The sequence below is a fragment of the Martes martes genome (genome assembly GCF_963455335.1).
Source record: "Martes martes genome assembly, chromosome: 10".
NCBI classification, from domain to species: Eukaryota; Metazoa; Chordata; class Mammalia; order Carnivora; family Mustelidae; genus Martes; species Martes martes.
This window is the reverse complement of record NC_137898.1, coordinates 36,045,644-36,062,207: the sequence shown is the minus strand read 5'-3', so window position 1 is coordinate 36,062,207 and position 16,564 is coordinate 36,045,644. Positions and strand designations below refer to the sequence as shown.

General features: G+C 39.3%; 1 protein-coding gene across 2 annotated transcripts in view; it reads left to right on the top strand.

The window, feature by feature from the left end:
- The first annotated feature begins 5,124 nt into the window (after positions 1 to 5,124).
- The window catches only part of BBOX1 (gamma-butyrobetaine hydroxylase 1), a 60,943-nt gene continuing 49,503 nt past the window's right edge, over positions 5,125 to 16,564 (top strand). Inside the window, exons 1-3 of one of the 2 annotated variants that reach the window (XM_080817559.1) lie at positions 5,125 to 5,489; positions 13,200 to 13,627; positions 14,889 to 15,003. In XM_080817559.1, coding sequence (XP_080673685.1) covers positions 13,409 to 13,627; positions 14,889 to 15,003 — 334 coding nt within the window. In that variant the 5' untranslated portion in view covers positions 5,125 to 5,489; positions 13,200 to 13,408. Of the gene's footprint in view, positions 5,490 to 13,178; positions 13,628 to 14,888; positions 15,004 to 16,564 lie in introns of both variants that reach the window. The other variant, XM_080817560.1, reaches the window with a different exon arrangement.

The following is a 16,564-nucleotide window of genomic DNA, read 5'->3' as shown; positions in this document are numbered from 1 at the left end:
CAAGAAAAAAACAAAAGAGAAAGCAACAACAATAAAAAAGAAGGGGTATAAACAGACATGTGACTAGAACAGAGCAATACACTATCTCCTAAGTGTATTTTGATCACTTTGTTAGAAGAAACTACATCTCAAAGTCGCAAAGAAAGAAAAATTTATATACACACACATAAACACAAAAATTAAATACATTGGAAAGATAGAATGTAACTTCAAAGATGAAAATTTAAAAAGAGTTTAAAAGAACAAAACAAAAAGACCAAACAAGCAAAAAACAAAAATAAAACATAAATAAAATTTTTTAAAAGGAAGAAAAAAAGTTTATGATTAGACAGGTGAATAGAACAGAGCCATACACTAGAATCTGGGTATATTTTGGTCTGTTAAAAGAAACTGCACCCAAAGTTGTAAAGAAAGAAAAACTTATGTGTGTGTGTATATATATATATATATATATATATATATATATATATATATACAAAAAAAATTAAATACAATGAAGGGATAGAATGTAAGTGAAAAAAATGAATATAAAAATATTTTTAGGGGCACTTGGGTGGCTCAATGGGTTAAGCTTCTGCCTTCGGCTCAGGTCATGATCCCAGGGTCCTGGGATCAAGCCCCGCATCGGACTCTCTGCTCAGTGGGGAGCCTGCTCCCCCCCTCTCTCTGCCTGCCTCTTTGCCTACTTGTGATCTCTCTCTCTGTCAATAAATAAATAAAATCTTTAAAAATATATATTTTTAAAAAGAGTTGATAAAATAAAAAGTTGGTTGAAAAAGGAAAGAGAAAAAGATTTTAAAAAAGACTAAATGAAAGACTAAAGAATCATGGGGGGAAAAGCCATGAATTCTATGTGCTGTATGCCCCTAGCGCTGGAGTTTTGTAATTCTCACTGATTGGTAAACCTGGTCTTGTCTGGATGTTTTTGCTGATCTTCTGGGGGAGGGGCCTGTTGCTTTGATTTACAGTTTTTGCACGAGGTGGAATTGCACCACCTTGCCAGGGGGCCAGGCTAAGTAATCTGCTCAGGTTTGCTCCCTGAATTCTTTCTGCGTAGCTTTAGAGGATGAGAATGAAGATGGCAGCCACCCAGTCTCTGGCCCCAGAGCCAAAAGCTCATGGCCCCACTCCTCAGTGCACCCTCAGAGAAAAGCAATCACTCCTGTCTCCCTGGCCTCTGGCTGCATTCCATGCTCACCCAGCCTGTGACTGAGCATTTCTATCTCATGCACAAGACCTCGTTTCAAGTCTCCAAACCCTGCACACTCCTGTGGTGTGCTCCTGCACCACTCCTCCTGGGGGAGGAAGAAGGGGTCTCACTGGTTCAGTATTTGTTGGGCCCCTGCTCAGAGAGCAGTCACCCAACTGTGCCGTGATTTGAGGACTGAGCCGAGAGCTCATTCCTGGGCTCACTCTGCAGCCAGCTCCCCACTCTGATGCCTGGAAGCTCTGCTGTATACAGACACTCCCAGTCTGCTGTGACCCAAAGGATCCTGAGACCACACAGTCCCACCTATGATTCTGCCCCCACTTTGCCACCTGAACACCTTTCAGGCAGGGGTGTCCCTCACCGGAGCAGACTTCTAACTAAAAGTTCTGATTTTGTGCTCTGATGCTCTATCACTTTCTGGCTTGTGGAGGCTCCCTCCCCTCACGGTTTGTCTTCCCATATATCACCTTGGATTCACTTCTCCCACCTCCGGCCCTGCAGAAAGTGGTCATTTTTCTATTTGTGGAGTAGCACTTATTCTTTTCTTCAATCTCTGGTCGAGTTCCCAGGTGTTCAGAAGGACTTGAGAGCTATCTAGCTGAATTCCTGGGACCAGAAGAAACTCAAGACTTCTACTCCTCCGCCATCTTCTAGCTATTGATTTTAATTAGCAAAATGATTCCTAATGTTTATTTAGCATCACAGTATTTGTTATGGGACAGACTTGGGACAGCTTCCCACTCAAGACAAATGTTCTTATAACCTACCTGGGTGAATCCTTTTGCAAATTCCAGACTGGGCTTGCTCTTTACTCATGGGATCTGTCAGCATGGGTGATAAAAACACTTTTGTTATTTATCTGAGGATTAGGACCACGTGGGCGCCAAGAACTGGTTATTTATTGTTTAACAGCACACTGCTCGATTTCACATTTTTATAGTAAACACCTCAGTATAGGCCAAATACAAACAAACAAACAAAAAAAAACAGTAATTATATTTGGGAAAAGGAATCCAAAAGAAGGAGAAGACAGACTTAATTTTCATTTAATTTTTCTATATTTTTCTCAATAATGTGAGGACAATTGGATTATGGGCCTTGGTTTCCTTCTTTATATAAAATTATAAATCATTACAGGCTTGTTTTAAAAAAGATCTTATTTATTTATTGGTGAGAGAGTGCAGAGCAAGAAAGAGAGAGAACAGGAGCGGCGACAGGGGCAGAAGGAAAGGGAGAAACAGAAGCAGACTCCCCACTGAGCAGAGAACCCAATGCTGGGCTTGATTCTAGGACCTTATGATCATAACCTGAGCTGCAGACTGCTTAACTGACTGAACCACCCAGGCGCCCCAGTCTTTTTCATATCATTAAAACACTTTTTGAGCTTTTTAAACCTTTTGAAAATGACTGAAATTTAAACAAAAAGAATGATGCTATATATCAACTGCTTATATGGTAAATATTTTTCATAAATCCTGCTGTTTTTCATTCTTCCAAATAGGAAATTGTGTAAGCTGCAGAATTTTTCCATAGGTCCTAGATTTCACTGAAGCTAACGAGTCCTGCCATCTGTAGTAGCTTCTCAAGCCCAGGACAACTCCCTGAGCATCACCATATGTTAAATATAACATGATGTATATCTGCTGCCACTGAAGTCACCAGGCTTTCTCCCCCCGAAACAGCACCCACCTTTAGATCTCTGAGTGGGATCGTGCTCAGTCCCATCCAGCCTTTCTGGAGGGGCAATACTGAAGAAGTCTTTCAAGAAATCCAGAGCCGCTTTTGTTGGTGCACGCTCATCATATATTTTTCCATGTTTCTCCTATGTAACACACTGGCTGCACTTAAGTTCAACTCACTGCACTCGACATGCACTTCACTTTAAGAACAATCTTAGACTCTCAATCTCACAAAACAAACTGAGGGTTGCTGAGAGGAGGGGTAAGGGAGAGGGTGGTGGGGTTATGGACATTGGGGAGGGTATGTGCTATAGTGAGTGCTGTGAAGTGTGTAAGCCTGACGATTCACAGACCTGTACCCCTGGGGCTAATAATACATTATATGTTAATAAAAATTTTTAAAAAAGAACAATCTTCTTAAATCTGAAAAAAAAAAAGAAGGAAAGAAACAGACGGGCAAAGTGTCAACAGTTCTGGTTCTGGAACCAATGCTACCTCTCGCACATTTGGTCACCATTTGTGGTTCATGAACCTCTGCGGTCTCGTTTCCTCCATCTAAAATCCGGACTCGTGATACGGTTTGCTACTTCCCGGATAGAACCCTAAACAGCCATGCGGGAAGCAAGCTGAAGACTCTGAAGGAGTGACACAGACAGGAGAGAGCCCTCGAGAAATGCTCGTGTATTTATTTATTTGTTAATCTTCAAGAGGCTTCTCGCAGTCAAGAGTACGATTTGTTTGTTCTTTGTTCATTTTCAGTGCGGGAATTCATTCTTTAGGTGCAGGATTTAAAAGTAGAACTATTGACAAGTGTGTTTGTTGTTTTGTTTGGTTTTGCTCTTCTATTAGAAGCTGTGTACGTGCAACACATTTTTTCAACAACTTTCTTAAAGCTAGAGCTGAGTTTATTCCAGTGATGGTTACGAAAAGCACAAAGTGTGAAAGAAAAATTAGTGCAATGTGTTTCTATGATGTCATTTGAATGTTTAGAACGTAATTAACCCCACTGCTTCTGGCACACCTATAGCCTCAGTTACCGTGGGTTTTAAAACGTTGGCAACAGGTATGGGGGCACCTCACTTGCACATACCCTCCTCCCGTCCTTGGGGAAAAAAACAAAAAAACAAACAAACAAAAACAAACTGCTATTATTTTCACTGGACGCTGGGTGTCAGTAATTTGACCAGGGGACTTGGGGAAAGGAAGAAGGAAGATGGAGGAGGGAACCACACAGATGAAGAGACGCGGTTTAACTTTTACTGTGAAAGGAACCGACAGGGCATCATGGAGGGAGGGGACCCTGCAGTTCTGGGAGGGGCAGTTGTCCTGGGCAGGAACCCACCGCAGAGGTTGTGGGAGAGTTGGGCTGCATTTCCTCTCTCCTGGGTTAGCTCTTTTGTTCCTGCCTGTCTCGCAGCTGTGAGAGTCCTTCAGGCAAGAAGCAACAAGTTGCTGGCTGAGACTGCTTCAGTGTCTTGTGGGTAGGGTGGTTTTGTGGGAGGAGGGCAGAGGGCTCCTGTGGCTCTCTCCCACCTCAGTTGCCACCTGCAGATTTTCTTTTAGTGGAATCTCCCACTCTGTTAGGAACTGCGACTTGAGACGTGTCTTCCAGCCCTCCTCTGCACCGGGCACTCTCCGTCTGAATGTCTGGCAGCCAGGCTTTGGGTCCCTGGCCCACCGCCCACCTCCGCCTTTCTCTTTTGTTGTCTTCAGGCCTGTGTAATTGTGAGTCAAGTCACTGGGCAATCGGGTGCCTTCAGAAAAACCCCGTGTTCTCGGGCAGCTACTGTTCATTTCAGCTATTGCTGCCAAGAAAGGAGGGCATCAGGCTTAAGGGGACTCATCCTAACCTTCCTCCCAGTCCCAAAAGTAGTCCAGCATCCTTCAGAGAGGCTCAAATGGAATAGTCTATGGGCAAGCAAATACCACCTCACCTCTGCTGAGGTGGGAGCTGGTGGGTCCTCCCTGTTAACTGTGCATCTCAGTGTCTTTTCTCCAAGTGAGCTTGACTTTGAAAGGACTGTCACTGTGAACCAATCAGACAGGAGTCTCCTTCACTGGCTTCCACTGCGCTGCTGGCTCAGGGTCAGGAGAACAAACAGGTGAGAGCTGCCCTGCCTTCTACCAGGAAAGACTCTGAACTAAGGCAAAGCTTTGCACGGAGTCCTGGGGTTTTGTGGCTTCAGGCACTAATTGGAAATCAAATGTTTTCTCTTTTAACTGCTTCTCCTCTAGGCCATAAAGACTCTTTCTTTTTCCTTTCCCTTCCTCTACCTTCCTTCCTTCTGTCCTTCCTTCTTCCCTCTCTCTCTCTCTTGCCCCACCACCTCTCTCTCTCTCTCTTTCTACCTCCACACTCCCTTCAGGAGTTGCTACACCTTCAGATTGGGACATCCTTCCTCATTTGCAAACCTCAGCTGTGTCTGGGGGCAGGGCTTCTGTGGAGCTGCCAGGAGCAGAAAGAAAGGCTCCCAAGGAGTAGTGCTACATCACATGTCAGATGTAGGGAAACTGCGGGCAGATCAACTGGGATGTGCTGGTTACCAGAAGGCTCCCTCCCCAAAGGACATGAGGATCAAAGCTGACGTTTTCTGTCCTTGGTAAGTTTTGCATGGTTTGGTGCCTGAAGCACATCTGAGAACAGGTAGGACTGAGCTCAACTTTGCCTTGTTGGAAGAGCTTCAGGTCTGTGGATTGGGGGTGGGGGGAGCATCTAATTGGAAATCCAGGCACATGTGTCTCACAGCCATGTGGGCTGCGAAGGGGATGGTCCATCAGGCATTTGGAGTAGGCTTGATTTTGGAATGCAGTGGATCTGATTGCTTCTTGGCAGCTTTCCTTTCCCAATTATGTTTGGCTTAGTCTAGTAGTCAAGTTACTTTACAGTCCCTAAGCTGATCCAGAAAGCCTACAGAGGGGACAGAAAGGATACTGTCTTAAAAGCAGACTTGGTGGTGGGAAAGGGAGGGCTCTGGCTGGATTGGAAACATTCACTGAATAAGCCACAATCCAGATCAAAGAAAGGGACTGCGTATTATACCTTGGCCCTCTGTTAAGTCCAAAGACTTAATGAAAATGCTTCTCAAGAATACTGGTCAAGTAAGACTGACATTGGTGTGCGTTTTCAGTTGTTTTATTCCCCAAATGTAGCTCAAGAAGAGACATAACAGGTATTTTGAATTGATTTCATTATAAAACTTAAGATTTCCCATAATGAATATATGTCCTGGTTCAAAGATTTAGAAATCTTAAAATCTAGACCCGGTATGCTTCATTACAACAGTCAACCAATACTTTGATATAGGAGCTTCAATCTGAATGTGGTAATTCGACCAGAATGAGGCTTTTTATAAAGTTTTCTTTTTTATAATTTATGAAGGAAGTGTTTACACAAAATTTGATACTTGAAACAAGGTAGCAGGCAGAATGTTAAACGTACTCACGAGAATGGAGAGTTTTTTCTAATGGCTTTGTAGAATTCATTGTCCACAGGAGTATATTCGTGAATTATTAAGTAGCTCAGCCACTTACTAAATCAAGATTAAAAAAATAAAAAACAACAGGTTCTAAGTTGAAGACCCTTAGGTAGCAGGTGTAATGAGTGTGCATATATTCAAATGATACTAAAGTTCAGACACACAAACACTCAAATACAGCCTGGTCAACCTTTACCTTACCAAATGGAAATGAGTTGAGTTTTACGATTTAAAGGTTGATATATAAAAGAATAGTAATACTTTCTAAGCCTTTATGGTGGAATGTCCGGAAAACGTCCTGTCCTGTTCTTCCAGTGGTCAGATGGTGAGGTCAACTAACAACCAACAAACTTGAGATCTGGCTACTATCTTAATAGTACATTTTTGGTAAATTAAAATTATTGCCTGGGAAATTATTTAGCCACAGATTCTCCATGATGAAGTTCAGTGTAGTGGTCAGGTTCGTATTTCCTCTGCTTTCAAGTCAGTTATTTCACCTGTCCAAGCTCAAGATCACCTGTAAAATAGCAGTGACAGCACTGAACTCAGTGTTTCTGGAGGATTAAATAATTAGTACAATCAAAAGCATTAGCAGAGGGGCCAGAACATAATAAGTGCTAAATAAATGATTTTATACATACATCACACACACACACACACATTCCCATACATTCTGCATGTTTCTTGCATTGTGATCATTTTCTGATCCTACCACCTAGAAGCAGGAGGACAGACACATTAAGAGAATCCTGCGGTCTGATAGCAGGTCTGATGACTTACCTAAGGAAGAGGAGATGGAAATTAACAGATACTGACATTTGATAACATGAGTCTACTCTATTCTTTCCTTCTCTTATAAAAAAAATAAGTAAAAAATTATAGCCTTTTGTTTTAGGGGTCAGTAATCCAGTAGATGAATCAGGCTTCTTGGATGTACATTATTAATTTCCATTCAATTGAATTTTTATATATAGTAATTGTGGAGCTTCTACATTAACTTCTTGAGAATCCCATCCAAAACCCATGGTACAAATTAGCACAATTAATTAGTGTTTGAGGAAATTTTGTGCTCTCTTTTATTATATTATTTTATATATTAAATCAATAATAATAAATAAAATAATAAATAAGATTAAATAAAAATAAATTAAATAAAATTAAATAAAAAATAAATTAAATAAAATAATAATAACTTATTATATTATTTTATTAGAACTAGGAAATGTTTACTTTATATGTGCACAGTGAACTGGCAAACCTAGGTTTGGAGCAACCTCTCCTACCAGCCAGCATTGTGGGCTTGGACAAATCACACCCAGCATCTCTGAGCTTCCATTATCCTTGCATATCTGATGAGGGCACTGAGCCCAGTGATATCACGAGTTGTTTCTTTCAGTTGTTTTATTCCCTGAGAGTTCTCGTTCTAAGCTCTTTTATTTCCAAGATCAATGCATGAAATAACTTTCAGAACTACTTTCTTGAGTTTCCAAACAGTGGTAGAGAAAACCAGCTGAAAGAACTTGAATTTATAAAATTTTTAAAAAGACAAAACCACACCCATTGCCGAAGTAGGATAATCTCTAAAACAGATAATCTCTAAAACAGACAATTTAGTTGTGCCAAACAGGAGTCCCAAATAAACTTCCGTAACTCTGAAGGGGAAAAATACAGTGAGTCAGTTAGGAAGGAGCACACACACACACACACACACACCCCCAAGTGATGGGATTAAATTAAAAGAAATCTATCCTATCAGATTAGAATCCCCCTAGCCCAAGATTTGTTTTCCAGGACAAGAAAATCTACTCCCTCCTACCCAAACCAATCTGATATTTTATAAACAAAATTATAGTTGTGAGTAAGGAGAAACCAAATAATAATTAAGTCCTAAAATAAATTAGCATTTTTGTTTTATAGGTGCCCTTTAATTTAGCAAAGAGGACCCACTGGTAAAATATATATAATATAATATATATATATAATATTATATATAATATATATATTATATATTATATATATATTTATATATATAATTATATATATAATAATAATATATGATATATAATTATAATAATAATTATAATATTATATATAATATAAATATATAATATATAATATATAAATATATAAATATATAAATATATATTTATATATTTATATTATATATATGATATATATATAGAAGCTGTGTGTGTGTGTGTGTGTATATACACACACACACATACCTAGGAATACCTACTTTTTTCTTTTTCTCTTTTTTTCTCTTCTTCAAAGAAATACAGTGGTTTATCAGATAGGTACAAGTCTATGATGCTTCAACAGGGCTCAATTTTAACAGGTCTTGTGGACTAAATGGAAAAATGGGTTTTAACAAGTCACACTTATGTACAAACCTATAAACTTTCAGAAAGAATTTGCCTTTAAATACTGATGATTCTTGATTATTCTTTCTTTTTGAATGTTCATCACATTTGCCCCAGTAGAGCTTTAAGTAAAACAAGGTAACTTAAAGAGGGAACCATGCTTTTTTTTTTGGATTACCATTCACATTTATCATAAACTGAGAAAGGAATTGTGAAGAATAGAAATGACCTGACAAGCTCCTTGATAGATACCCAAACAATTTAACTTGAGCAACACCCAAGTCTTTCCAGTTCTTCCACACTCTCCCCGGTGCCTGGGGCAGCTCCCATCAGCCTCTGGTCCTGACAGCACCTCCTCTCTTGAAATACCCTCCAAAGGATCTCCATTTGGCCAAGCAGGCTGGGGGAAAGAGTCAGGTTCCCCTATATCTGGAAGTACGCTTTTTCCGTTCCAGTTCAAACATGTTAGATAAAACAAGGAAGGAAAGAAAAAAAGAGAAATGGAAAGCTTCTGATGCAGGTTGGAATATAATTAGTGTTGGTTGGTATAGATGTCTCCAAGGTGTGATCACTTCAACGGTAAGTGGGACATGGACACAGTGCATTCTTTAAGTACAGAGACAATGTATATTATAGGGGAAAACAATGTATCTATTACCTATCTATGTATCAGGTTTCAAGTTTTATAAAAATCCTTTCAACCAAAACCTTTTCAAACCCATTAACGCACACATAGGAAATGAGTGGAGTCTGAAATATACACTGACATACATGGAATTTTGATGATAAAAATAAATGAAAAGAATCTTTCTTCTTAATTGTCTTTACTCCCTTGGAGAACTTACGATGGATTCTACTACCATCTGTAGGCTGATTTCCCTAGCCTCTTTCTTCTGCTGCTTATTCAGGTAATTGCAGCGTATTTTTCATTGGATTTTGATGAAGATTCAGTAGGTTATTGTATGTGAATCCCTTAGCATATGATTGGCATGAAGAAGGCATTTGGTAAATATTTACTATTATTACTAGTATGTAATCTTACCATCAATATAATCAACACCAGTATTCTTATTGTACAGCCAAGCTAGTTATTCTTTCTTAAGACCTATAAACAGTTACCACTATTCTTCCAAACTCCCAAGGTAAAAGTAAATAAATAAATAAAAGTTAAAACATTTCTTTCCTCAATAAGGTACTAATTCTCCTTTTCCTTATACTAGAAATGTTATATCTGTGTTATACTATGTGATTTGAAGCCCCACATTTCGAAAGACATTTAAAACTGGAAAGTAACCATGCATCCTGAAAGGTATAGAATCGAGATCATATATTATAAAGAACAGTCTGAAAAGTGGAGTAGCTTTAGAGAAGATAGGGAATGAAGGAGACATGTGATTTCAGTTCACTGTATCTGAAGGACTATTACCATGGAATAAATACATCCTATACCGTTTTGAAATCAGACCAGGGCCAATATGTCAAATGTATTTTAAAATGTAGCTAGTTTGGGGTGCCTGGGTGACTCAGTGGCTTAAGTGTCCTGATCTCAGCATTGTGGGACTGAGCCCTGCATCTGGCTCTGAGCTGGGGGTGGAGCTTGCTTGAGATTCTCTCCCTTTCCCTCTCCTTCTGCCCTCCCCCCCAAACATGTAGCTATGTTCTCAATATAAAAAGAGTGAGCTTGAAAACTACATATGTTTATCTTGTGTATGTAGATATTCTGAGGTATTTTTGCCTTTGATTCTTGGCAAGTAATTTCAGCAAGTGAATAATCCATCACTTTATAAATAGATCAGGTTAAGTATCAAAACGAATAAATAACAAGATAAACAAATAAGGGTACATGCAGGTATTTTTTTTCCTGCTTCTATTTGCCTGTGGACTCTCCATTATCCATGTTGACATTTATTTGCTGTGAAACCAGAACTTTTTCGGTCTCTCATCGGCTTGCCATCCACTGAAAAACCATAGCCTTGTACTAAGACGACTTGTAACAGCTTCATGTCTGGTAAACATATTCACATCTCCACATGGCTATCTATGGGAACAAGGAATTCATATGCATTCAGAAGCATTGATCACATCCTGTTAAGACTTCCTCAAATAGACATCCTCTCTAAGCAGGTGTCCTGGAGCTTCTCAGACAACTCTCCATGCTATTTGTCTCCAGCCTTATTTCCTTGTTTACTTTAATAATTATCTTACTTTTTTCTTGAACTTTGGAGCTTCATGGTGAAATTTGAACTTTCTGATACAGCATTTCAGGTAAAAAGAAGATGTTTAGTATTATTGGAATAGGTTTAACGTTATGTATAAGGAGAAGTGAACTATTTTCCATATTTAAGTATGATTGTCTACCACTATAATAAAAGCATGCTTTACATAACTCGGTCAAGGACAGGCAAATTCTTTTTGAGATTTTATTTATTTACTTGACAGGGAGAGAGATCACAAGTAGGCAGAGAGGCAGGCAGAGAGAGAGGGGGAAGCAGAGAGCCCAATGCGGGGCTCGATCCCAGGACGCTGAGATCATGACCTGAGCTGAAGGCAGAGCCTTAATCCACTGAGCCACCCAATTGCCCCATGGACAGGCAAATTCTTGCCTGTGGACCAAGTATGGCCTACAGCCTGCTTTGTCTAACCTATGAGGTAAGACTAGTTTTTACAGTCTTACAAAAGTTTTAAAAAATAAAACAAGAATATGTGCTAGGGACTATAGATAGCCTGGAAAGCCAAAAATACGTACCATCTGCCCTTTTACAGAAAATATTTGTCAACCCTGACTTAAAGAGTTACTACATTTCTCCTTTTTGTCCTTGTGTATCATATGTTATTTAAGGATCTGCTTGGATTATACTATATTTACTGGAACCATCAATGTCCCCTGAAACCACATATAGAAAAAACCTGCCAACCTTCCCTTCTCCTATCAGGGAAATTAAACATCCTACCCATTCTGCATAGGAACTTATGTTTTAACTTTCTCAAGTCCCCTTACTCAAAATCTATGAGGTAAACACCCAAGTTTGAACTAAATAATATTTTTGATGATTTTTCTAAGCAGTGCTGTCCTGTTGCTATATAAATTATTAAGAAAAAAACGGATGAGAGTTCCTGAGTAGGCATCGGCATGGGGCCCTGTGAATTGTGTTCCTCTTTTATCATTAGGTAACTTCAGTGTGGTTGAGCTAACTGGAGAAAGCAATCTTTTCTTGTCTTGGCCGGCTTCATAACCTGACTAAATCATCCAAGTTCATGATTTGAGGAAGTATATGTAAAATAATCACCTAAAAGTTGTTTTGTTTTAATGTAGTATATTTTTTAAAGTTATGTTAATGGTACATAAAGTCTTCCTCTCTGTAAGTTCAAGAAAGACCAGGAGCTATTTTGTCCTTCTTGTCATTGAACCCTCCAGTGTCTACTGCAGTGCCTGATACATAGAAGGAATGTGGTTAACAATCACTCTGTGTGTGTGTGTGTGTGTGTGTGTGTGTGTGTGCATGTGTGTGTATGTACATGCCCATGTGTGCATGCCTCCCCTTCATCCCAAGACAGTGAAGTCTTGTTTCTATCATCACATGTCACCTTCTCTTAATGAGCTAATCATTATATGGAACAGGTTAAGAAGTTCTATTTCTTCCATATAAATTCTACCTTTTCCTGCTAAGTTCTATTTCTTCCATCTATTTTTAGAGTCCTGGCAAATTATATATGAAGAAAGTGAGATTTAGAACATTGACAGAATTTCGGAAGCCCCCCATGTAGTCATTAATAGAATCATAATCAACACTGAGGTGTTCAGTCTGTAATACCTTGTACTTCTTTTTTCACTTGATTTCCTTTCCTATAAATACATCATGACCTCAAAATTTGGTATGTTTCTTAATAAAAAAGAATGTATGTATTCCCAAGTAAGGTGAAGTTTCATGAAAATACTCAATAAAGGTTTAGATTATCGAGGCACACGCTATTAAAACAGAAAATCCCAGAGAACGAATCAAGCAAGACAAGAATGGGGACCTTGCTGAGCCTGGGAACTTTTATGCTGCATTTAGAAAATGAATTGTATAAGTAAGAAAGTAAATGATGGGATAGAAATAGCACAATGTACTGGATTATAGCACCTCTTGAAATAAATGAATAACATTAAAATTTCCCTCAGTAGAACAAGTTTACTAATTTAGTGTCATAAAAACATTTTTTTCCCAAAAGACAGGTGCAATTTTATGTGCTAAAATAGCACATATATAGTTAGTGACACTTTCAATCTGTGGAGCATTTTCCTCCCTTAAAAATTTTTCAGAGCCTTTTATGCAAACATAGTTATAAAGTGCCTGTGTCATTGGTTCCAAACTTATTATCTAAAATTTCTGGGAAAAAAAAACCCAAAAAACAAAGAATTCTTTTCATCTGGATCCTGATTCAGCATGTTTATCTTATTTACTTTTAGTCACTGTGTTTCTGTTTACAGCATATGAAACACTCTCACCAGAACAAAGGTCCCAGCGCTGATAGACAAACCTCAAGCTTGGGCAGCTGAGCCAAGAATAGGAGCCAGAGTCCACCTGCATTGTTCACATGCTCAGAAGTCAAGTGCAGGCTTGATCTGCGTCAGATTCCTTTTGCCCAGGATCTGTCCTAGTAGGTAGCTGACGAGATTTCCCTGCAAGGACCATCAGCATGCACTGTGCCATCCAAAAGGCAGCCGTGCTGGACGGGGCTCATTTGATGCAGGTCTTCTGGCAGGACGGTGCGGAGTCTCTCTACCCAGCTGTATGGCTGCGAGACAATTGCCAGTGCCCCGACTGCTACCTGGATTCTGCAAAGGCGCGGAAGCTCCTCATCGAAGCTCTTGATGTGAACATCGGGATTCAAGGCTTGACGTTTGACAGGAAAAAGGTAATCCATTCTAAATGATCTCTCCTTTCTCTCCCAAGTTCAATTGAAGGGACTAGTCTCCGATAACCTCAATAATGAATCGTTTTTCATTTGATCGTATGCATAACTACAGCTAGAACCACGTGTGTGTTGTGCTTGGTGCAAAATCAGCATGCTCAGTAAGTGGGAGCTTCTGTTACTGTTATTGCTATTTGTATTACTACTATTTTAAAGAAAAATTGCAGTGTTACTCATTATTCCTTCAGCACATGGACAGCCTTGAAGACACAATCAGACGATTTCTATAATTAAAAGAACGTTTCTGGGCCTCAGTTTACTCACCTGCAAAATAGGGATACTAGCAACTTGTTCGTAGAGACGACATGAGGATGCAATGAGATAATACGGGTAAAAACGTTCAAAATGGTATCTGGCATTTGGTGAGCACTCAGAAACGTGTATTGATTAATGCATTTTTAGTCAAATGAGTGAGTCAAATGCAAACCTTGTTGCAGGATTCCCAAAAACATAGCTCTCAAAACTGCAAACTGGATGTGGCCACCAGCCTGTGTTTCTGCCTTCCACATTCACTAGGATAGTTATCAGAGGAGCAGGTGTGAACACCTCGGTCTCTCTCCCCTCTTGTCTCTTGTCTTCATTTGGACTCAAGGACTTTACTCCCAGGGTTCACTGCTTGTGAACTGTGTGACCTTAGCATTGTTACTTACTCTTACATCCCTCACTTGAAAAATGTGAATGCTACCAGTACCTTCTTTCTAGAGTTTTATGCAGGCTGGATGACTTATGCCTACAGTGCTCATTACCCAGGATGCCGTTGCCATTGTTACTTATGGTGATGATAGTCTGTCTCGTCATCCTCATTCCTAGTTCTGATACTCTTGGAAGGAATATTATATTCAATGATACCTGACTTTAAGTCATCATAGAAAGTTTGGAAACAACAGGTTTAGAGGACATAGAACAAGAAAAAGAACTTCAGACCAGTTTTTATTTCTTGTGTGGCATTTAAGGGAATTCAAACCGCAGATGTACCCCTTTGGCTTTCAGTTTTCTTGTTTTCCAAAAGTGTATTCTATGCCTATGTGTACATAAGTGAAAATAAGATAAAATAAAAAATAAAAGACTAAGGGCTAATTGGATCCCCTGAATATCTTACATTGACTTTCAAAAGCAGAGCAATAGTAAACCAAAGTACATAGAAGCATGATAAACATATACGTAAAATACATATATATATGATATTTGCTTTCTGTGTTACAAGGTTTGTATCACGTGGCCAAATGAGCATTACAGTGAATTTGAAGCTGACTGGCTGAAGAAAAGATGCTTTTCACAGCAGGCCAGAGAAAAACTCCAAAAAGAATTATTTTTGCCAGGTAACCTTGCTGCGGTCGTCAATGTCTTTTAAAACTTGTATGATAGGAAATTTGCTCAGAAGCAAATTCAAATCCTTGTGCTTTAGTTAAAGCATTATTGTAATTTATGCAGGATGTTTAATGATTTACCAACACCAATCATTTGGGTAGAGATGAAAGGAAATAAAGACATTCTTAAGGAAGAGACAAAAGTGCAACAAACTTGTATCCTTGTCATCTACCATGAATCCTGGAACACCCGGTACTCCTTAAGTGACTGCTGCAAAGGAGTAGGGTGAACGAGGAAGGCTTCTTAATTTTATCTAAAGCCACAACTACACAAAATCAACAAAGCAGAGTTCCTAACCTGGTATTCACAGAGAAAATTACGTGATCCCTGAACCCCATGGAATGGTATACACGGCACTGAGTGAGCACAGGAGTGTGTGTGTGAGCACATGTGTGCATGTGTGTGCATAGCAGGTTTGTGCGGGGAGAGATGAATGGGTCTCAAGAAAATCTGTGACCACAAAAATATTTTTTTAAAAAGCCGTAACAGTTAGATTCAGTGGAAAAAGACTTTATTCTTGAGCTGAGAGACAGAATAAAAGAAACACTTAATACAAGTAAAAAGTTAATTATTTTCCCTCTGTAATTTGAACAGTGGTATCATAAGACTATGTGGGTCAAAGGCAATTCTATAAATGTCACGATTCTTATGTATTTACCCGAATTTGGACTTCTACAAACACACTAACAAGGCAAGTGCCCCTCAACTTTCTTTTCCACTGTTAACCAGATACATTGGACGAGCCTTGTTGAATTCTGTAACATCCCTTCTGAGAATTCTGGGCCACACACCAAGACAGAGACCTCACCTACTGCTTTCAGAACTGAAATTCTCAAATACGTATAGTGAGTGGTTTTAAATTCGAGTTTCCTGGGTATGGAGATATTACTAATTAATTAGCTTGAACCACACAGCTCTGCCTCGTCCTACAGTTATCAACAGGGCATGATATTGTCCCCTTCTTGTTCAGGCACAGGCCGGTGTTGTCAAGAACTAGGTTCCTCCATAGCTTTGTCTCATCATTCTGACAACGGACAAGTTTTTGCTCTAGTGCTTTCTGTCTAAACTGCCAGGAATCCACCTTCTTTATCTAGCTAGCTGGTGAAATCCAGATGAGCATCCAGGGAAAGATGTCTATCCTGCCTCTCCCCAGAGAGGGAATTGTTAGAGTCTTCAAGGAGTCTCCAGTTACATAACTGAGTAGCAATTATCTGGGTCAAATAGCTGTTTCACGAATGTATTGCTATTTTTTATTTATTTTAGACTTCTTCTGGTACTCAAAATATTTTTCCTTAACTCTGCCCTAATTTTGTAATCCTGTTGAATTTTGCTTTCATTTCCTCCAAGTTCTTCTTTTGATTATTTCAGGGAACAAAAGCCAACTTTTTATTATTACAGCTTAAGCCCTTAAGCATTTTAAAAAGCTACAGTCACCCTCCACCATTAATATTTCTTGATGAATGCAGCTTTGTAGCTTAGCTTTCTCCGTACTATCGGGCAGTAGCAAAATGG